At 27.9% G+C, this 22,828-nt stretch overlaps 3 protein-coding genes and 1 non-coding gene across 7 annotated transcripts; 2 read left to right on the top strand and 2 right to left on the bottom strand.

Moving 5' to 3' along the window:
- Positions 1-1,930: 1,930 nt before the first annotated feature.
- On the top strand, positions 1,931-2,965 carry LOC108488729 (dehydration-responsive element-binding protein 2A-like). Its single transcript, XM_017793016.2, has one exon. The coding sequence runs from the start codon at positions 2,177-2,179 to the stop codon at positions 2,879-2,881; it is 705 nt and encodes a 234-aa protein (XP_017648505.1). The 5' UTR covers positions 1,931-2,176; the 3' UTR covers positions 2,882-2,965.
- A 2,368-nt stretch (positions 2,966-5,333) lies between these two features.
- LOC108487420 (vacuolar protein sorting-associated protein 24 homolog 1-like) lies at positions 5,334-8,190 on the bottom strand. Of its 2 annotated transcripts, none has more exons than XM_017791763.2 (6): positions 7,836-8,190; positions 7,588-7,656; positions 6,714-6,816; positions 6,343-6,464; positions 5,703-5,897; positions 5,334-5,622 (listed from the first exon to the last, which is right to left on the bottom strand). In XM_017791763.2, the coding sequence occupies exons 2-6, from the start codon at positions 7,600-7,602 to the stop codon at positions 5,542-5,544; spliced, it is 516 nt and encodes a 171-aa protein (XP_017647252.1). In that variant the 5' UTR covers positions 7,603-7,656; positions 7,836-8,190; the 3' UTR covers positions 5,334-5,541. The 2 variants fall into 2 exon arrangements, with proteins under 2 accessions (XP_017647252.1, XP_017647251.1); XM_017791762.2 differs by having other exon boundaries at positions 7,588-7,664; positions 7,836-8,189.
- A 1,032-nt stretch (positions 8,191-9,222) lies between these two features.
- On the bottom strand, positions 9,223-13,227 carry LOC108489740 (uncharacterized). 3 transcript variants are annotated; one of them, XM_017794462.2, is made up of 5 exons: positions 13,054-13,227; positions 11,659-11,931; positions 11,005-11,092; positions 9,926-9,992; positions 9,223-9,629 (listed from the first exon to the last, which is right to left on the bottom strand). In XM_017794462.2, exons 2-5 carry the CDS (start codon positions 11,783-11,785, stop codon positions 9,576-9,578), a joined length of 336 nt encoding a protein of 111 aa, XP_017649951.1. In that variant the 5' UTR covers positions 11,786-11,931; positions 13,054-13,227; the 3' UTR covers positions 9,223-9,575. The 3 variants fall into 3 exon arrangements, with proteins under 3 accessions (XP_017649951.1, XP_052876621.1, XP_052876620.1); XM_053020661.1 differs by lacking the exon at positions 13,054-13,227 and adding an exon at positions 12,896-13,045; XM_053020660.1 differs by lacking the exon at positions 13,054-13,227 and adding an exon at positions 12,205-12,872.
- A 4,484-nt stretch (positions 13,228-17,711) lies between these two features.
- TRNAY-GUA (transfer RNA tyrosine (anticodon GUA)) lies at positions 17,712-17,802 on the top strand. The gene is given in 2 exon segments: positions 17,712-17,748; positions 17,767-17,802. It is a non-coding gene; the product is annotated as a tRNA-Tyr (tRNA).
- Positions 17,803-22,828: the final 5,026 nt, after the last annotated feature.

Here is a 22,828-nt window from a genome sequence, read left to right as displayed (position 1 = left end):
TAAAATTTAAATCTGCAAATTTGTTTAAATAATATTTTTAAAAAGAAAAAAAAAGTGTAATGGATTCAGATATTCTAATTAGAATTCATTACCAAAAAGGGCAAAACGGATTTAGATATCCATTACCGCAAAAATAAAGTGGATTTGGATAATGAATCGACATAATCCATTGCAATCTATTGAAAATTGAGAAATCGGTCCAATCAAGTAGCACTACTAAACCATGACTTAGATTACTGAGTTAAAAATTAACTGTTTATCAATTTATAATATATGGAATCAGAAGAAATCATCTGTTCAAGTTCATTTATTTACCTAGAAATGGACTAATTTCTCAACTTCCATAAAATACGAGGATTGAAATTATGATAAATTTAAAAAAAATAAAGAGACTAACTTCTAAGTTTTCATAAAGTAATGGATGAAATTTATAATTTTACCATATCTTATTTTTGGAATTTTCTCTTCAAATCCATCACTGTCTACACTTTACGAGTCATTGTATGGTGAGTCGTTTTCGGATCTCATATTGACATCAGAATAGACCATCCTTATCCACAGACCAGAAAATTTAGGATCTCATTTTGTTGGAAATAAAATATTTTTATATTATCTATTTTAAAATTAGAGTTATCAGTGGGTTCCAGAGCTGAATTTAGAGGGATAACATGCGCCGGCCACTTTAAAATACAAAATTACTATTTACATCATTTGTTTTTTTTAAATTTTAAATTAATAAAAATAAAATTATTATTTAACCCTTTAAAATTATAAAATTTGATTTGATCATTTAAAATTATAAATATATAAATTATAAAAATTAAAATTTCATTACACCCTTAAAAATTTATTCTGGTTTCGCCCCTGATGGGCTAGGCTAGGTTCTGACCAAAATGTTAGGTCCGTTTATTAGACTTGGCCCGATCTAAAAAAAGGTTTAAATTTTTATCTAAGCTCGACTCGGTTCAGTCAGATTAAATTTTTATATTATTTTAAAAATATAATATATTAAAAATACTAAAAATATTAAAATAAATGTTTCCTAACAAATTAAAAATAAATAAAAAATATGTATACTTAAATAAGACTAAGATAAGTACAAAATTAACAATAAAACAAGAGTTATATAATATTCAAACAATAACAACTAAATAGTAGTAATATAATAATAAAATGATAACAAAATAGTAAGAAAACAAAAAAATATAAAAGTAAAACAACAAGAAATGGCAAAAAATAGTAATTTTTTCAAATTTGGGTCAAGTTAAGCTTAGGCTAAAAAAACATTACCCAAGACCTGACCAATTTAAAATCACTCAAGTTCATTTTTTAAATTTATATTTTAAACTCCCCTATTTTTAGAGTGGGCTTACAAGCCAGACTGAATAACCGGACTTATAAATAAATCTATTTAAAATATCTAATTATTAAATTAACTAGATTTGTTTATTTTGAATAAAATATTTCTAAAAAAATTTCTACCTTCTTCAATGTTTGTTTCTAAAAAAGGTAAGTTCGGCTGAAATATAATTATTTGAAAGAAAATGGCATATGGGCCTATGGTTGGTCAAAGCCCATATTGACTTATGACAGAAAAGTCCTTATAGCGCTAACAAAGCTAGTTTGTTTAGTAGTAGCTTGCCTAGTAGTTAGTTAGTGGCACACATCTGTAATCAACTCAAAGAACCAGGGTTAAAGACGGAAACCGAGTAAAACAAAATTCTTCGAAAGGAAGTAAACTAAGGATAATCTCTAGAATACACAGGGGAAAACCAGGTGACACGTGCCAGCTGTCTCCTGGCGACGAAACATCATTCAAAACAACTCAGTATCCGACACGTGTCTTTTTTGTTAATCTTTTAAAACAAATTCAAATTAATGAAAATAAAAGGTGCAATAAATATCTCCCGGAAAAGTATTAAATATCATCCTCAGTTCTCAGAGTGTCAAAGATCTTTCCTGCTCTCCAAGATTTCACTTTCAAGAAAAACGTTCACGAAAGCAAAAAAAAAAATTCCTTAAATTCATCAAAACCCAGTTTAAAACTAAGCTTTGTTCATTGTTTTTCGTTCGTTTTTGTTCTCTCTTTTTGAGCTTGTTTGTTTTGGTTAGCCCCTGTTATTGTTTCTGGAGATTTCTGGGGTTTTCTCGTTTGAAATTTTTGGGAAATTTTGGTATGGGTTTTAAGGATAATCAAAACCCAGAGATGGGTTCGTCTTTGTTTCCGGTTTCTTCACGTAAAAGGAAGAGACGGGACGGGTTATCAGTGGCGGATACTTTGAAGTTATGGAGTGAGAACTCGGAGGCCAAACAATCACGTAAAGCGCCGGCGAAGGGTTCCAAGAAAGGGTGCATGAAGGGTAAAGGCGGGCCGCAGAACCAGAACTGTAACTACAGAGGCGTACGGCAGCGTACATGGGGTAAGTGGGTAGCGGAAATCCGCGCTCCGAATAAAGGGAAACGTCTCTGGCTCGGCACTTTCCCTACTGCCGTCGAAGCTGCTTCGGCTTACGACGAAGCCGCCAAAGCCATGTACGGTGCCAAAGCGATCCTTAACATGCCTCAGGGTTCCGATTCGGACTCAGTCGCCACTCCTTCACATGGGTTTTCTCAGGCTACAACTACAACAACGGCCACTTGCGGTGGCTCTGAGTCCGCTATGGATGGTCCTGTTGATTCTGAAGCGCCGTCGACAAGTGGTGCAATGGATATGAAAGGTGAAGGTGGTGAGGTTAATAGAAGAGGGGATGATACAGATTATAGCTGGCTTGAAGGATTGGAATCGTTGCAGTTCTTCGATGACATTCCAATGGATTATGTAGGGAATAATAGTGTGTGGGATAATTGTGAGCTTTTTGATATTGATGAGTTCCTTGCTTGACTTGTACGTTACAACATTTTACATGTTACAGATTTTGTACCCTTGTTTTTAAGTGAAATTATAGTCAGAAAAGAATGTTTAAAAGATGGCACAACTACTTGCACACATCTTCACTACATTTGTTGTTTTGTTGTTTTTAAGGTACACGAAGAAATCAAGTACACATAACATCCTTACAGTTAGATCAAATTAATTTTTCTTCTTCTTCATTAAAAAGTAACTTTTGAATGTTAAAGTACATATAACATATTATAGTAACTCTCTGTTATCACGTTAATTTTTAATTGTTTACTCTTTGATCCAATTAGTGGTGTTTCAATACTCGGGCTGAATTACTTAAAATATAAAAGTTTTTAACCGTTAATTAGAATGAAGTTTATTTTAAATATACCAATCAAATCGAAATATTTTGATTAATTTGGCCTGTTAATCGAATAATCAAAATTTACATGTTTTTGCTTTTTGATTAAAATTAATACAAATCATATAAAACATACATTGCTAATGTTTATTTCTTTTATTTAATAGTTTAAACAATTGTAGATAGAGGTGAAAATAACAAGTAAAAAATTAGAGCAGTAGATAAGTCTTGGAAGTTAACAATCAAACACTGCGTAAGTATTGAAAACAACAAATATTTTGGTTAATTGATTAATTCGGTTAATTATTCTATTTTGAATCAAATTAACCGATAATTAAAACTTTAAAATATTATTTATCAACCTCCCATCGAACTAAATTTGACTACTAACTAATTAATTAGATTAAATTAATTCAATCAATTAATTCGATTCTACCATAACTATGAACACCGATCCTTTTCATAAAACTTTTACCTATAAAATTCATATAAACATATGAAAATGGTGGAAGTTGACACATATGAAACTCGAAAATGGGTTTTTTTTCCTTTTAATTTATTGATTACTATTTTTAAATTATTCTATATTTAGTAATTATACAGTTATATTGGATATTAAATTTGGAGTCAAAATGTATAATAATTAAATTCAAAATGTTGTCTAAAGCATATCAGTGGACTCACCAAGTTTCTTGAGCTTGGGTCAGAACATAGATTCAACGACAATCGAAAAAACCTACTTTTAAAAGCAATATGGTGTTTGAAAAAAATTGAGATTTAGACAAAACATAGGTTTAAGAATGATTGGAGAAGTGCTCTTTTTATTTACTTTATTAGGAAAGATTAGTGATGACTCTTGTCCGTGGGCGTACAAAGGTTCATCTATCAAATCAGAAGGCTGTCTGAAATAGTTGAAATAAAAATATATTTACTTATTTGGTGAAAATTAAAGAAAGTCAAAGTTGAGATCACCATTTGACCTCTTTTCTTTGTATACTATAATAAGTTGAGTATTTGTTTTGACAAATTTATCATGATTTGATCCGGTTTAATCATATAATTAAGTTGACTATTTGTTTCTAACATGTAAGACCAAGTTTATTTTGATTTGATGATTTTTGTTTAATTTAATGTTGAATATTTATATTTTTTATCAATTTATTTTTAAAATATTTTATTGTATTTTATTTTTAAAAAGTCAATTTAAACATTCATATATTAAAAGAGTTAATTATTATTTTTAATAGAAATATTGACTAAAATATTACATTGTAAACATTGCAGTTTGCATAGTAATACATATGTACTTAATGTTAATTTTTATAGTTTTTTAAATTTTTATACAATTTTTAATTTATTTATTAACATAAAATATAACTAGATCGATCATGACTCGATCACTCAACCAAGATTGAAGGCTTGTCGAAAAAGTTAGAGGGTTTAAGCAGAAATATAAGTCTAAAAAGTGAGTTTGAATTAAAAAAAAAAAGTCTAGTTTTCCAAACAAGTTGCATCTCAAGTAAATTTTTCTGGTTCGGGTTGAGTCTAAATTTTTTTCCCTGCTTCTCTTTATTGTTATTTTACTATTATATTCTTACTATTTTATCGTTATTATTTGGATACTATATAACTTTTATTTAATGTTTTTAGTGTATTTGATACATTATATATTTTAAATTTGTTTTTATATAAAAATAATATAAAAATTTGATACAAGCGAACCGTATTAGGCTCGGATTTAGCATTTTTTATATGGACTAAACTTCGATAAAATTTTAAGCTCATTTTTTGATCCCAAACTTAAAAAACAAGCCTAAAATTTAACATCAACCCAACCCGACCCATAATCAGGTCACTAAAAAAATTAATAATTAAATTTAACTAAAAAACAAAAAAAAGTTAAAATAATGAAAGTGATTAACGTTAGAAAGCTAAATTTGATATAATACATCAATTATATAATAATTCATGTTTCAACATGCAAAGACAAAGTATGTCTGGATTTTACAATGAAGTGCAAACTTATAAACTTGTTATACAACTTGCAATAAAATTTTTGGAGTATATTAAACTTGTAATAATTAAATGATATTATTTAAAAGAATTAAATAGAATTTCATTGAAGCAATTGGCCTAATGCTCCACAGTGTAAATCCATACTCACTATTGAATGTTTGGGTTCAAAGCTCTCTTCAAACACAACAGATTAGCTCAAAGGCCCCTTTAATGAAGTAATACAATACAAGGCACAGTTTCAGTTGATAGATAGCTAAAGAACACCATAAACAAGGTGAAATTTTCATGATCGAACTCGAGCAAGCCGTGCCCTTATCTCTTCTAGCTCTTCCTCATCATCGACACCCTCCGCTATAGTTTCTTCCTATACAATTTATAAGAAATTGAGTTCCTTCAGCGTTTTGCAATATCAAGTGAATGAAATGGGTTTAAAGTTTTGCATACCTCTCGGGAAGTGCTTTCTTTTTCTGCAGATACCCTCGCTCTTTCCTTCCGAACAGCTTCAGGAAGCTGTGCCGCAGTTTCACCGGCAATTTCCGAAAGAACCTTATCAACTTCTTCTTCGGTCTCTTCTTCAATATCTTCGGAATCCAATGCCGAGTCAAGGGCATCATTTACCATTTCTTCAATAACACCTGCCTGCATGGTTGAGCAGAGGCATTTATCTTAAAACAGAAAATAAGAAACTCGAAAAATATGTAGAGCATGTAGATGCTTCTCACATTGCACTTGGAGTCATTGTACTTTTAAAAGAAGATGCTCATTAGTTCACGTATGCTACTAAATAGTTGTCTAATTTCGTTCTTTCAATCTATACAACATGGATATCGGTTGTTAACTTTAGACTTTGATTGGACACATCCAAAAATGAATTTCCCGACAAAGTTCACTTTTGTACAACTTTCAGTAAAAAAAACACCACTAAAAAACCAATCTTGAGGCAACATAGCAACTCCGAACAACAATAGTAGAATACCAAGTGTCCTATGCTAGTGTCAATTCCAAGGTGTTTGACCACGATGGTAAATATTATGAAACAAAAACTGGCACGTAAATGCAACAAAGTTACAAACTTGAAAATTACCTTGATCATTTCTTTGCTAAATTCTTGCATCGTGGCAGCCATTTGTGGAGCTTTCATGAGGTTGTTTACAAGTTTCATGACTTCAGCACTCTTGGACAAATGGCCAACGGTTCGAGCAATTGCTTCAAATACAATCCATCATAAAGAATATTTAGAAAGAAAAGCATTTCTTCCAAAAAACAGAAATACATGTTCACTTATGTCAGATGATAAATCTAATACTACAAACATTGATATATTCAGGGAAATAAGCACGTGCCAACAACATTCTCAGCCTATGTTCGAATTAAAAATGTTTCCAGGTACTGGGGCATAAAAGAACCGTTGGAATAAATGCAATGCACAGATTTCAGATGCATAAGTTGTCATACCAACACTTTCTCCAAGGTGCATTGATATTGAATTAAGCTGCGCTTTATTCTCATATAGACGGTTCACAGCTTTTCTCGACATTAAAATTTCTTTTGCAAGTGCCTAAAGATGAATAAGATCACAACAAGAGCTTACATAAGAAATGACTCCTCAATAACGAGGCAAATGCAAAATTGCGGACATGAAAGCATACACAAAAAGACAATAAATGATTTTCACATATAATACACGTGCTAAGGCACATAGGTTTCATCAAATTGGACCACCCAACGAAAAGATGATCTTTTCATTATTCCAAAAATCAACATCTTTCGTGATTTCAGTGTGCAGTTCCAGCTTAGAACCAATGATGAGTTACATCTCCTGATCCTAAGATCGACTAGAAAACTCATTGGACGAATACCTATTGGATGAATACTGAAGATCAGCTAGACTTAGGATAATCAAGTAGCATCCTTTTCGTATGAATGACCAATCATTTCATCTAATAAACCACAAAATCCAATTTACTTCAGCAACTTAAAACATAAAGTCATTCTACACCATATAATGACCTAGATCCTTTTACAATGAACTTTAGATTCACAAGATGCCATGTTTAAAGGTGACTACATGAACCGATGGGTTCGCCTCAATGATCTTTTTATTTGCTAAAATAGAGCCAATCCCCATTGTTAGATGCCACTCTTAAGGGCAGCCGAATTAACCAAAAGGTTCTCCTAGATCATCTTTAATGTAATTACATAACTTATCTTCCTAATCAAACCATTCCAATTATAAAATATTGAATTCCCTCAAAAACTATGACATGATTAATCTATATAGATAAAGTTCCATTAGAAAGAAAAAAAAAAAAACCCAAGAATTTTTTACCTTAGCAGAACCCATGTCATTTCTCTTAGCGGCTTCTCGAATTGCCTTCTGTACACCTTTCTCCTCTCTCTGAATATCTAATACAAAATCCACATAAAAATCCCATAAATTTTCTTATAAAAAAACCCCCTTATTTTAAACCTGAATTCTCACATACCCATTAACTGAAAGATTCAAAATTACCACTAAAAAGCAATCATCAATTTTTTTTTCCAAACAATTAAGGGAAAAAGATGGAAATATCTTGCCTCTAATTTGGCGTTCAATGTTACGGCACTCTTGACGAAGCTTTCTTTGCCAATCTCTTAGTAGTTGTTGTGGATTCGGCTTGGGTTTCAACATATTCTTAAATTTATCCATCTTTACCTTTTCTTTCTCTAAAGTAGTCCCTTTTCCTTTCCCTCTCTTCGTAACTTAAAAAAATGGTGAGAAAATTTTGCTAGGAAAGCTTGAGCTTTTAGATCTTTCTATGGAATGGAGCAAAGAAAATGGCTTAGAATCAAAGCTTTCCTGTTTTTCTTTTCTTTTCTTTTTTGCCTCAATTTTCTTTTGCCGTGTTTCGTTTCGGAATCTTTTACCTTTCCCTTTTCCTTTTATAAAATACGTGTTATAGAACAGTCTGCAGCGTACTTAGCAACACGACGTCGTTTCCCCCACCGCGTTAACATTTCCTTCTCGTATTTTTAATTTTATTATTTTATTATAAATTTGAATTAATGTAAACTAATTTATCACAATTTGTATGACAAAATTTATTTCAAACGACAAATCGTGATTAATTAATTTTTTTTATATAATATCTAGAATTACGTACAGTTTCCTTTAATTTATAAATAGGAGGATAATATATTTCAAGACACTCGAACTTACGTGTTCCTATGTTAGCAATAATTCACATACCTATCAAATTAAGATTTAATCGAAAATTATAATGTCATTAAAATACAGAAAATCTAAAACATAAGTAATTTTATGATTGCAATCAAAATAACAATTATTTTATATAAAATTTTAATAAATATATTTATTACATAATTTATCACAAACTCATAAAATTCATATTTTTTTTACTTACATTAATAACTATAACAATAAACAAATTAGCTCATGGAATTTAATATTTAACTTGTTTATACTTTACTTTTTTTTATACAATTTTAGAACTAAAACTATCTATAGTCGCTCCAATTAGAAGAATAATACGTTTTAATACACTCAAACTTAAATCTTCTTACACTAACAACAAATAAATGATACAAGGCTCCAACTCTGATTTTTTTTTTCCACCTAACAACAATTTTTTGCTTGATTTGTGCCTATTTTCTTGATGGTTGTATTTAAAAGTTATTTCATTAAAAAAAGAAGCAAACATTAAATTAAAAATGAATATGAAGTCATGGATGAAGAATTAACTTGCTAACAGCTTATGCTAAGACTTAGTGATTAAAGCTTCCTTTTGACACTCCATATAATAAACAAAAATTGCTAACACTTTATATCATCATCAACCTTAAACCAATTGAATTGAAAATACAACCAGTTCAACCTTCAGTTCAGTTCTGGGATCCATGCTCATCACAATGCCAACCAAAAAGTAAATACTATGATGCGTTGGACATGAGTAGGACAATATGATTTTCCAAGAAGCTTCCTAACATATTTATATCTGGAAAAAATCCCCTTGTCGAACACATTTTGAACAATGGTACGTAGTTAGGATCCTCTAAATAGAAAAAAAAATATCATCATACACGTGTAAGACAGATATCCGTATCCAACATCCTGGAATGACATTCACAATGTGTGTTACATAAATCTAAGGAGGCAAACACAATCTAGGCTTGGAACTGCCACTCTCAATCTTGAATATCAATGGAGGTAATCCAAATCTATAAATTTGTAAGACCCAAAAAAGAAAAAGAAAAAACTTCTCCAATTGTCTACCAATCTCTGATGCCAGAGCTTCATCATAGTTCATCACTGATTATCTAATCGTACAGCCCGTCGTCGTGCCAAATATCAACTAGAAAATCTACCATTTCCTGCATTTAGAACAACAACATTCATTGCAGTAAGTTTCTTGTGGCTGCAGTAATTCATTTAAAACAAGGAACTCTGGTCAGTCCCTTTCTTTTTCATATGTATGAGAAACATGAGGGAGGGATTTGAATCGTGAACTTTATTCCTCCTAAAGAGAAGGGTAATGACGGCTCAACCAAGCTCGAGTTGCTCGAACAATCTATTTTATGTACTATACCGCTGCTGAACAAGTCTCCTTAACATCCACATCTATTGTTTGATGATTGATTCAATAATCATTGCAGTTTCAGAAACTTACCGGCAAAGGAATTGGCTCGGAAAATGGGTCATTAGTTGAAAGAAGCTCCTCATATGTTGTAGACCAGCTGCAAAACAAAGTTTCTGCAGTTATTATTCGTCTTATCCAGGCAACTATAAGAAAAATTAGAAAGGTAAAATCTACATATCGAGCAATTAATATAGTACAACAGATGAAATATTCTTCATTTATGCGTAAGATATGTTATACATAACAATCACTATTTCTATGCTGCAACTTTGTAATAGTTCTCTATGAAGTTCGATCAAATATATTCCGTTCAAGCTAACAATTTTTCGGTGTTTGAGAAACCATATCTATAAATATCAACAACAGTCCCCTTTTTGGAAAGGAAGCTGAATCAATCCAAGGCCACCTTCCGGTAAATATGGTACATAGCAAAGAATATTTGCCACCCTAAGAGGCATCTCAAATCGTTCCAACTTCAACAGGGTCTGCAAAAGTTTCCTTTGACATTGAAGTTTAAACAATCATTTAAGAGAGAACACTAAAAGAATTTATTTTTTTCAACAAACCTGAATTTCCCCCAACAACTTGAGCCTAGTTGGAATAGCAACTTCAGCTCAAACTTTAACTGCACATCTTGAAGACGAAAAAGATAGCGAGCCAAATGTTTATAACCTTACCTTTGCACTAATATTTTGGTTCTTCCTTTCCATTTTCTACTAGAAGCAAAAATCCATTACATTTCTTGTTTAAAGAAAACATGATTACCAAGAAGTCTATTTTAAGAAGGGCTGTAATATGCAAATTGTAAAGATAGTGATGATGCAATTTCAACTTCTGTTTCTCGGAGTTTTCATCTTTCATAAAATTCCCATCTTTGACATATGATCCTTTAAATATACGAAAAAAAAAAAAGCATAGAAAAAATTGAGCATCTGTTCAGACACATGCCCTGATCCAACATTCACTACCAAGTCCAGGTAACATAGGTTCCAACTAGGCCATTACCATATACATATATATTGTTTAGCTTCCCCACCAAAATAGTATCCAGTAGAGCAATACCAGACCATCATTGAATAAACAGAAGAAGAATGGGGTAACTGGTTTACCTTATAACTTGATCCTTACTGATCTTTCGTGCTTTTAGAGATTTATCTCCTGTCCACTTTCTTCTGTTCTCGTGCCAAGAGATTGCAGCTACATAATGGATTCAATTAGATTATAACTTCATTCTCAAAAGTCAAAACATAAATATATACTCAGTTGAAACAAAAACAATAGTTCTAATCCTGCTTTTTCTTTTGAATGGCAACCATAGAGGACAGATAGAGCAATTGTGAATTATCAGTAGCTTGACTTTTCAGAGGTAATAGAATAGAGGTAAGGACAGGATATGAAGTGCTGGCAGAAGAGCTGGCTCTTCAATTTCATGAAAATCTTAGGATGATACTATCTTTGAAAAGATATAGTTCAGTGTCAAATACTCTAAGCCTGTGTTGCTCTGACTTTTCAGTTTCATAAATACCCTTGTTGGACACATTTTCAGACACGGTATGGGCCTATCTGTGCTGGATGCGTACCATACATGGTAGCAATGAGTGGGACAATCTGGTAGAAAAGCATGTAAACCATACATCTTATCTTAAAGTTAAAACAGACATGATGGCAATGATAACCCTTGAGAAATTTCTTCATGTCATTGGAAAAAGTGGGAAAATAGCAATAATCAAACACCATTAACTCATCTAAAGCAAGGAACGAACCATGGTTTACAAATGCAGAAGCGCTTGCATCTTTTTCTACTGGCTTTTTCCCTTTATCAACAGATTTTCGACACTCTGGCAGTTGTTTCTCATTCGAACGGGAATATCCAGCGTTGACCTCCATCATCTTCGAACCAAATGATCATTCCCTTCTCGTAATAATTGAAATACCCGGTTCCTCTTAAGTTTCCTCGATAATTTAACCACAAAAACTGAAGGAGCTTCAAGACCACCACTACGCAAACCCAAGATCTTCTAAACAATGAACATCAACTAAAAAGGAAAATAAGAAATTTTCAGCATGGATATAGACCAAGCACAACATATAACTCCATTGATTGAGCTCAGTAACATTATATGCAATAGAATAAATAACCTTGTATATGACAACATGCTCCATTTCTATAGCATATCTATCTAACACCATATGACGATCTTTTTTCACCATTATTTTAACTTTCCTTGTAGCTCAGAATCAAAACATCTTAGAACATACATACATACATTTATCAACAATAAAAACTCAGTTCTATATCATCAACTTACTTCTTCCCCTAGGGCTTATATGTTTCAATCCAACATATTCTTATCCTTGTGTACACGAAACAAGAGCATGAACTTGTGTTTCAAGAACGAAAGTTTAATAAACCGAAAATACACAACTCCTCAAAGAACATTTATGCATGTAAGAATATTATATAAGGATTAAGAAAGTCTAGATAAATAGCATATCCATTAACATAAAGTAAGATCTAGCTTATTTAGCTTATCTACATATCTTTCAGCATTGGTACCATAGAGCTTAATGCACAATCCTTCATAAAATAGTAAAGACTGTTTCACTCTATAGAAACCTATATATGAATTTCTTCTAATGGAAAAAAACTCCCATATAATCCATCAAGTTTTTGGTTCAAAGAACTGAATAAAACACCACTGGATCCCTAAAAATTTCCATGAATTGGTCCCTAAACAAAGCAAAAACCTAAAGAATCTTCTATCGTTTAGATAGTACATTTTAATAATCTTGACAATAGATACATAATGCAAAAATACATTCCAAATTCATTGCTTTCTCAACTTAAGAATCAGCTAGAATAATAGCATCTATTTTACAAGAACGGTAATGTGAACAAATCAAACAACCCATAAAAAGAAAACAATTCATAAAAAAACACCAAAAACCGAAATTAACAATGCATTTGGCCATGAAAAAAAATAAAAAAACAAAACAAACCCATTTCAGAATCAACAAATCCAAACAATAAAACAACAAGAAAAATTCAAAAACTGGGGAAAAAAGAAATAAAAGAAAGATAGAAAGAGAGAGAGAGAGAGAGAGAGAGAGAGAGAGAGAAGCCAATAAAAGAGCAAGTAAAAAGAAAACAGAAATACCTTTGAGGAAAAAAAATAATTGCTAAAGTGGGATATTGGAGATGGTTTATGGGAAGAGATTTAAAAAAGACATTAAGGCTTTTTTAAGTAAATAAAAAAGGAAGGAAAATCATTGTGTTATTGTTCTGCAAATTTCTTGTTTTGTTCGCTTATTGTTTTGTTTTTATCGCTGTTAGCTTTGGTTTTGTTTCAATTTTCATTACATTTGCATGTCTTTGTCTAAGCTGACGTGGATGTGATTTGGAATTTAGACACGTGGAATTTTGTAATGGATGAATTTGTTTGCAAGTGAAGTGAAATAATTGTACTCTTTTCACTGGCCCCTCCCTAAAATAAGAAGAAAAAACTTTTTCTCATTTTATGTGTTTTATTGTCATTTCCCTCAATAATTCAACACATTTGTTTTCCATCTTTTACTTTTCTTTTTCGTTTTTCATTTTTTATTGAATTGAAATAGAAATAAAATTGTTCGAATCATATATATATATATATATATATTTTTTGAAATAATGTCTAGAACTATTTAAAGTCCTTCCTTAACCTAAATATAATAAGATAATGGGCTTTAATGCACTTAAACTCAAGTTTTCCTACCAGTCGAGCTAAAACTTAATGGACGAAACAGGATATTCTTAATTTATGAAATAAAATAACTTACTAATTTTATACGATAATAAAATAACTTTTGTTTATCTCAGGTTACATTTTAGTCACTTATGTTTGAAATGTTACATTTTGGTCACTTACGTTAACGTGTTGTAATATTTTAATCACCGAGTCATTAATTTTCGTTAACGGTGTAACGGTAATTGACTTGGCACATTTAATCATCATTTCAAACAAAAAATATAGGTTAAATTTTAACCAAAAAGAGAAAAATATGGTGACCAATTGTATAATTTAATATAATATTTTTGTTTGAAATGATGATTGAACGTGACAAGTCAACTTACCGTTACACTGTTAACGATAATTAACAGCTCAATTACTAAAATGTTACAACACATTTACGTAAGTGACAAAAACATAACATCATAAATGACTAAAATATAACCTGAAGTAAACAAAAGTGACTATTTTAACAGTTTACCTTAAAACAAAATAAATGATTAATACAATTTGAATTTAATCTATAGAATTTTGTTAAATATTAGTAATTACTCTTGAATAAAATGGGAATACATTAGAAGTATAAAAATCTTGTAGGGCACAAATTTACAAGGCGTGGTACATTTGTGCACTAGCAACTTTTAAAGCTTATCCTATTATTTTCACTGACATCTTTGAATGCTCAACTTTAATTGGAAAATTCATAAATAAAGCAAAAGTAATGTATTTTTAAGGGACTCTTTTAGGAAAAAGATTAATTATCCCAAAAGTAGAGTAAGACAATTTTATTTCCTTTTCTTCATTTTGTCCAAATATTTAAATGAGGAAAAAAACATAGATTTTTTTTCATTTTTATCGAGGTTTGTTTTTTTTTAATTTTAAAATTTTAATTTGGATTAAATGAAAATAATTAAATCTATTTAGTTAAATTCTGCTATTAATCCGATAAATTTAACTCATGTACTTGATTAGATAATTTTGTAGGCGATAATTCGATTAGACAATTATAAAATCTAGAAATATCAAACTGACATTATATTCTATATGCGATAATATATTTGACGATCAAATTTTGTAAAATAACATAACTTAATTTAACGAATTTAACACCATTTTAATTTTAATTAATATTTTAAATTTTAAAAGTATAAAACTGAAAAATAATAAAATAAAAATATACGAGCTAAATCTATAACTTTTAGTTTCAATGAAATTGGATTAAATCAATAGTCAATAATTTAAATAGTTATTATGAAACCATTTGTTAATTATATAACTAAATAAATTTAACATAAAAATAACAAGTTATTGATAAGGAAATTTCAACTTTTTAAAAAGAAATCGAATTTAAAATAAAATAATATAAATATTGAATATTAATCATAAATATACCTCTCTAAATCTTACATGGGTAGGTATGAAGAGTTAGGTAGGAAGATTTTTTTGGGTCATTGTTTGGTAGGTAGAATTAATGCGGTTAAATTATGTTAGTATTCCATGTATTTTGTAAAAAGAGAATTTAATTTTTATTTTTTATTTGATAAATTTTAGTCTTTGTACTTTTTAAATTGTTCAATTTTAATTCTTTAACTTTCTAAATTTTGAAATTTTAATCCTGGCCCAATGAGTTGCAGTTAAACTTATTTGGTTAAAATTACTAGTTATGTATTGTGTGTATGGCTGTAGATTTAATTTATATTCTTCAATTGGATCATTCAAGTCCCTATACTTTTTAAATTTAGAAATTTTAGTTTTGACTTAAATAACCGTTGTTAATCCATTTACTGGATTTTTAGTAAATAATATGTGAAAATAACAAGCTTACATAGCATTACGCATATGATAATATGTTTGTTGCATCAGGTTTTGAAAAATAACAGAGCTTTATTAATTTAAAATTTATTATTTGGTGAGAACATAAATTTTAAAATTTGAAAAATATAAAGATTAAAATGACCAAATTAGAGTACAATAATTAAATCCATAATTTTAATAAAATACAAGGACTAATAGCAGAACTTAAGCAATAAATGTTAAATGTTAAGGAAATATACTATTTAAACATGAATTGAGTGAAATATTGATTGCTTGTTGAACCCTGTGAATTGCATGAAAGTAGAATACTCCAAATTCGGGGATCCAAGAGTTTTATAAAATGTTCTTGGTCGAAAAAAATGTGAATGAAAGATCCAACTAAATTGAGTTGGGTCCATGAATCTAAGAAAAAATGAGAATTTTTAGATCTCTCTCAATTCGAAAATCCAAGATTTGAATTGATGTCGTTTCATTGATTATTCCTAAATTGAATTGATTTATCTTAAAGATTTCATTTCAATTGGAATTTGGTTATTCACTATGTACGAGAATCTCTGCTAAACATCTATGGCTAAATGGTTAAAGCGCACAACTCATAATTGACGAATTCGTAGGTTCAATTCCTACTGGCCTACATGGAAATCTTGTGTACTTTGTGCTATTTTTTTATGAACTTTTCATTATTTTTTTAAAAATTTTGCATTTTTAAAATTTTTAAATTACATGCTAATGACAAATAGTAACATGTTAGTATAAAATACATGTGAATTGCTACGCCAATATCGTTTAAAAATTAATTTTTCATTCATCATTTTTGTTCAAAAATGAATTTTCCAATTAGTGTGCTTTTTTTTTTCACAAATAACCTTAAAAAATTGACATGTATATGTTTTTTTTTTAAATATTTTATTATATCTTGTTGAACACTTATCAATCCTCTAACCCTACTCGTAAAGTCTAAAAATTCCATTTATAGCGTATCAAATAATTTTTTAAAAAATACAAATAATTTTATGTGACATTATATTATTGGTATTTGGGAGGGGGCACGAAAGATTCAATTCATTTCAACTTCATCCATTTATATGTATTGAAAATTGGATATGTCAAAGATTTCGTCCATATCTCATCAAAATTGTTAGGGAGCATTGACAAGTCAATGGACCAAATTAGGAAAAATATTAAGTAATAATGCAATTTTCATTTATTCATTTTCGAAGAAGAATGAAAAATTAATCATAAAAAATGTATAATTATAATTAAAATTAATCATTAAAATTACGATTATAGTCTGTATCTTCGAATTTAGAAAAATAAAATTAATAAATAAAGCTCACACGATAAAACTTCAACTAAAATAAATCTAAATAAAAAATTCATTCATAATTTGCACAAAATAAAATTTTAACCTTAAATCTCAAAATTACCCTATTCTAAACTTTGACATTAATTACCTCGTATACTTGTACAACCATTTTCATAAGCTATGTTGTATAAGTATATGAGATCATTATTATAAATGAAACCTCATCAGAAAATAAAATTTATTTTTAAAAAATATTAAAGAGTTTTTTATTATAAATTTTCGTTATTAAAAATGTTTAATTCTTGAAATATATTATTTTTCAAGTTGATATTTAATTTTTTTCTAATTTGATACTTAAAATATTGTTAAGTTCTGATTTTTTAGTCTAATCTGCAATAAACGTTGGAAAAATGGAAACTATTTTAGGTAATAACATAATACCACATTGTCTTTTTAATAAAAATATTTTTTAGAAATTATATATAAACTTTAAATATTTATAAAATTAAAAATAAAATATTTAAAAATAGAAAATATATAATCTAAAATCATATATGGATTAAAAGGTAAAAAATAAATGTTAATTTAATTATAATTCTTTAATGAATCAAACTAAACCAAGAAAATTCTAGATTTAGATGTCAATAGTTACCACTAGCCGCCATGTTCCATCGTCGGTCACCACCATCGATCTCCATGTTGCAAATTAGATTTTAATTCTAAATTGATATTTTAACTCAAACTAAAAATTAAAATAAATATTCTACTTTACAACATCATTACTAAAATTATCATTTCATCTTTTCAAAAATACTTTTCGACTAGTAATAATAAACATTTTCAGAATTTTCATAAAGAACATTTTCGGTCATTATAATTTGTTTAGAAAATTATTATTATAAAGTTATGTTGCATCAAATTTCAACAACCGACCTTAGCTCAGTTGGTAGAGCGGAGGACTGTAGTGGGTGCCCCCCAAAGTAATCCTTAGGTCGCTGGTTCGAATCCGGCAGGTCGGAGTTTTAAAATTTTAAAAATGTATAAACAAATTGAACTTAAAAAATATCAAAATCTATGCATTTTAAAAATTGAAAACTTTAGTTTTTTTTCTATTTTTTTTGCCAAACAAATAATATTATTTATTCACTCCTCGATTTTAATCTATTGCTTCGATATGGGTATATTTGTTTCTATAATTTTTCTATCTATGAATTTAACACAATCTTACTGTTTTTTATAATGCCAAGATGCAACGTAATGCTCTGATTTTTAACCCCAAAAATAATAATTATAATGTTTAAATCTCAATATTGAAATTGTGAATTCCTTGTGTTAATTGAAATATTTTTATGTAATATAACAAAAAAATTGAAAAATAAAATTCTGAAATTGGTAATATTATATGTAAGTCAAATTGGAATAGTTGATCCCAAATTTCAATCCTTATTGTTTAAGTCAAATTTGCAAGGTATATTGGTATTACTTGTCGTCAAAGTTTCAAATTCATCCATTTATTCCTATTAAAATTTGGATATGTCAAAGATTTCCTCCATGTCCCATCAAAAAATTAACCCAACATTGACAAGTCAATGCATGGAAAAGATTAAAGGACAAAAAAATTAGGTAACAATGCAATTTATATTTACCATTAAAAATTAAGATAATAGTCTATAAAGTTGTTATAGTGTTAACAAAAGCTGAAATCTTAGAGATTTTAAATACTTAAATTTAAATTTCACTAATGTAAGAGGATGTGGGTTTGAGTGTATTGAAGCCTATTATTTTTCTATTTTTGAGTTGATAGGAGCTATGAGTAGTTTTAGGTATTATGTTAAAAATATATATAATTAGAACCTATAACAAAATTATTAAAAAACCCTAAAAATAATATACTTTGAAAGTTAAATCTTTCTCATAAATTAGGTTGTATAAGCCCATGAGACAATTATTATAAAGTAAAATATCGTTTTATACTAAGTTGGTTTTTTAAGTATATACTAAGTTGTTGAATATTTGAAAGTAAATATACATAAACTTTAAAAAAGTTTTAAAGGTTTAAAAGACTCTCAATTTTTTTAAAAACATCAATTAAGTTCCTATGATTTTTTACACTCAATTGAACCCCTCAACTAATAAAATTGGCCAAATAGACCCTTTAATTAACATTGACTATTACAATGCTGAAGTGGCCATTAACGCCATGTTAACAAAAATAAAAAAATAATTCTTTTAAAAAGTAAAAATTAAAAGGAATAATTAAAATTTTTACTGGAATGAACTTGTCCAGTTAATTCCTTTCAAAGTTTAGTTTTTTAAATTAAAAAATATTTTTAAAAATATTTTTATAAAATTTTAAAATATTATTAAAATTTATAAAATTATTAAATTTATTTAAAAATAATAATAATAACCATTTAAAAGTTAAGTCCAAAATGAATCTAGATATGTGATTGTTTTGATTCATTTTCTAAATTATATAAAGTGGAAAAAATTTAAAATTAATTTTCTTTAAAACATTGATATGTTTATCAATGTTTTAATTCTATTATACCTTTTAGGATGTATAAAAATAAAAATATTTTATAAAATAAAGAAATAAAAACAATTTTGAATTTATTAATTGTACATGTAAAGGAATTTTTAAATGTGTGAATATATTCAATCTAAAAAATACCAATTATTTTATTACATCTAAAAGATGTATCAATTAGTTTGTAGCCTAAAATTTTTAAATAATTAGATATATTTATAAATTAGAAAAATACACTTATGATTAATAAAATTAAAATTATTTATAATTATTTATTTTTATACATCTTAAAAGGTACTAATAGAATTAAAATGAAAATGCAAATTTAATAATTTTAAACTTTATATAATTTAAAAAAATGTCTTGAATGAATCTGGACAAGTGGTTGTCCAGATTTACATTCTGACAACCATATTGTTCACATCCATTTTAGACTTAAACTTTTAAATGGTTTTTATTAGTTTTTTAAATTTATTTAATATTTTTATAAATTTTAATAATTTTATAAAAAGTATAATTTTTAATATATATTTTAATTTTTTAAAATTTAAGCTTTGAAACAAATGAGCTTAGACAAATTGATTCTAGTAAAAAAATAAATATTCTTTAATTTTTTTATTTTTTATTTTTTGTTGACGTGATAGTAACATGGAATGCCACATTAACGTCATTAATGGCCATATCAATGCTGTAACAATCCACGGTAGTCAAAGACTTATTTGACTAGTTTTATTAGTGTAAGGGTTCAATTAGGCAAAAAATACCATAGAAGCTTAATTGATTTTTTCAAAAAGTTTTAACCTTTTAAAACAATATTGGAATATATTTGGCAGAAATTTTTAAGATTCAAGTATGATTTTTAAAATACAATCCTAAAGTCGTTGGTTCAAATTAAACCTTTTGATTTGCCTTAATTTTAATTTCAAGTGATTTAATTCTTGTTAATTTTGAAAATGATCAATTAAGAATAATTAATAACAACGTACATTTCTTTCATGAATTTTTCCTACTTTTGATTGATATAATAATATGTTCAATGTCTACACATTATTTTAATTGTTCCTAATTCTAAGAAAAATTAATAAGTTTAATCCTAATATTTATATATTCTAATAATTTAGTCTTGACTCTAAATAAATTATAAAAAATAATTTTATAAAATCTAAAAATTCAAAAGATATATATAAATTAAACTTCAATATGTATATAAATCTAATTTTGTCTCAAATTAAATATATATATATATATATATATATATATATAAATATATACAAAAAAATTTGGTTGATATCCGATAAGAATTCCCAACCCTGAACAAAAATAATTTCATTTCCTCATTATAAAAAAGCTCCATTGCTTTCCACCAAAAATTTCTCAAGAAATCTACTTCCTATTATTGTCTTTTGTGGGACAGTTATTCCAATAAAACTATGATTCCCATAGAATACAAAAACAATTTGTACCGTATGTAATTTCAAATCCCGGAATCTTATAAATACAAGTTAACAAATCCATCATATTATAAATTATAACGTAATATCAAGGACATGCTTTTCATAAGGCAAATGACTTTTACCTGAAAAATGATACACTTTGCCTTGGGACATTTGAAGCTCTGATGAGAAAATAACTCAACCTGGAATTTAAATGTTGGTTGTGAATTTTGTACAAAACCATATATATATAAAAAATTTATCAAACTATATAAATTTTGTTGGAGATTGACTCGTATAAATAACAAGAAAAATAAGGAATAGAGAAAAATTGAGCACACAAATTTACGTGAAAATTCTCTTCCAATCAAAAGAATAAAAAACTATGGGCAAATGATACTTCACTAATGAGCAAACAAACGAAGAGTATAAGATGGAGAAATTCAAGACAAACTCTAAACCCGAATACAAAGCTCTCTAGTTAAAACACAAAATTCCCTTAAAGTTCTTTAAAACCCCCTCTTAATTTTCTCTCTAATGTTATTGCTCCCCAATGTTAGGGTCGTTATGGTTAAGGCCAAAATTAAATATTGAAGTTTTATTTTATATATATCTTTTGAATTTTTAGATTTTTAAAAATTTTTATATATTTTTAGATAATTTTTATGATTAAGATCAAATTGATAAAACAACTAAATATTGAGAATTAAATTTATTGAATTTTTAAGATCATGATCGAATTGATGAAATGTGTAAACATTAAATAATAAAATTTCTATTATATCAATAAAAATAGTACATTCAGACTTAAATGCACAAAACATATTGCTGAAACAAAACAAAATAGTTTTTATTTATAATTAATTAAAAATAATAACATTTTTCATTTTCATTTATTGTTTAAAAGATTTTGTTAGTTCTTGTACTTTGACAAGATTTGAGATTTAATCTTTGTATATAAAAGGCTAAAAATTATGTTATATTTTTCTGATTTAAAATCTCAGTTCAATTATCAACATTTTTAGTATCTCCTATCCAAACTTATCGGCTTGGCAAGTTGATTAAGGCGTATTAATATTATGTGACGTATGTCTAGCTTAAAATAAACATGTTAAGTTAAAAGAAAATTAGAGAAACTATCAACAATGATGATTATTGGATTAAGATTTTAAAATAAAAAAATTAAAAGAATTGAAATTTTAAATTTTAAAGTACATTGACTAAATCACAAGTATAAATGTAACATAAGAACCATGCAATGGAACATAACAATGATTGATTAAAAAAACTTTCAATGGAACAAAAATATTTAGATTTAAAATTAAACCATTTATTTCAACAAATTTAACACAATCACATCAAACGCTTGAGATTTTGTTTAAGTTATGTTAATTAGATAATTATGTTAATTAAGTAATTTAATTATTATATTAATGATGTTATTAGAAGTACTTGGTAGAAGTAAGTAACGTAAATATTATAAATTGTAGTTTTGGTGTATCATTATGAAGAATTATGGTGATAGTGAAAATGACTAAATTGAAAGAAATTAAAATATTTTATGATATTGTAATATGTGGAAAGTAAGTTTAGATAATTAATATTAAAATTATGATGTTGTATGTGATGAAAGTGAATAGAATTTACAAGTTTTAGTGCTATTATTGTGATAAGAACTAGCTCGTGAAAAATACAAAGTTGTATTATTTCTGTCAAGTGAATGAATGGAAATGTTTAATAATTAGAAAAGCCCATGTAGACGAGTCCTGAACTATTAGGATATTGATGACATGCCATTGAGGAAAATTAGTGCGCTTATTGTATTATTTCATACTTCGGTGCTTATCATTGTAAAATTTGCACTCCGGTGCTTATTGATATTGTTTTGCACTTTAGTGCTTATTATTATTTGTACTATGTGTTTAGTGACATATGATATGCACTAACAATCCATTATCGATTCATTTCCATATATCCTGAATGTTCAGCTAGTCTACATTGGGCTACAGTATCGTAATTAACTATTATCAATTTATGGGTTACGATAATCAATGGTAAATACGAATTTAGAAAAAAATGTTG

Source organism: Gossypium arboreum, chromosome 10, assembly GCF_025698485.1.
Source record: "Gossypium arboreum isolate Shixiya-1 chromosome 10, ASM2569848v2, whole genome shotgun sequence".
Classification (NCBI taxonomy): domain Eukaryota; kingdom Viridiplantae; phylum Streptophyta; class Magnoliopsida; order Malvales; family Malvaceae; genus Gossypium; species Gossypium arboreum.
This window is presented reverse-complemented; position numbering and strand designations above follow the sequence as displayed.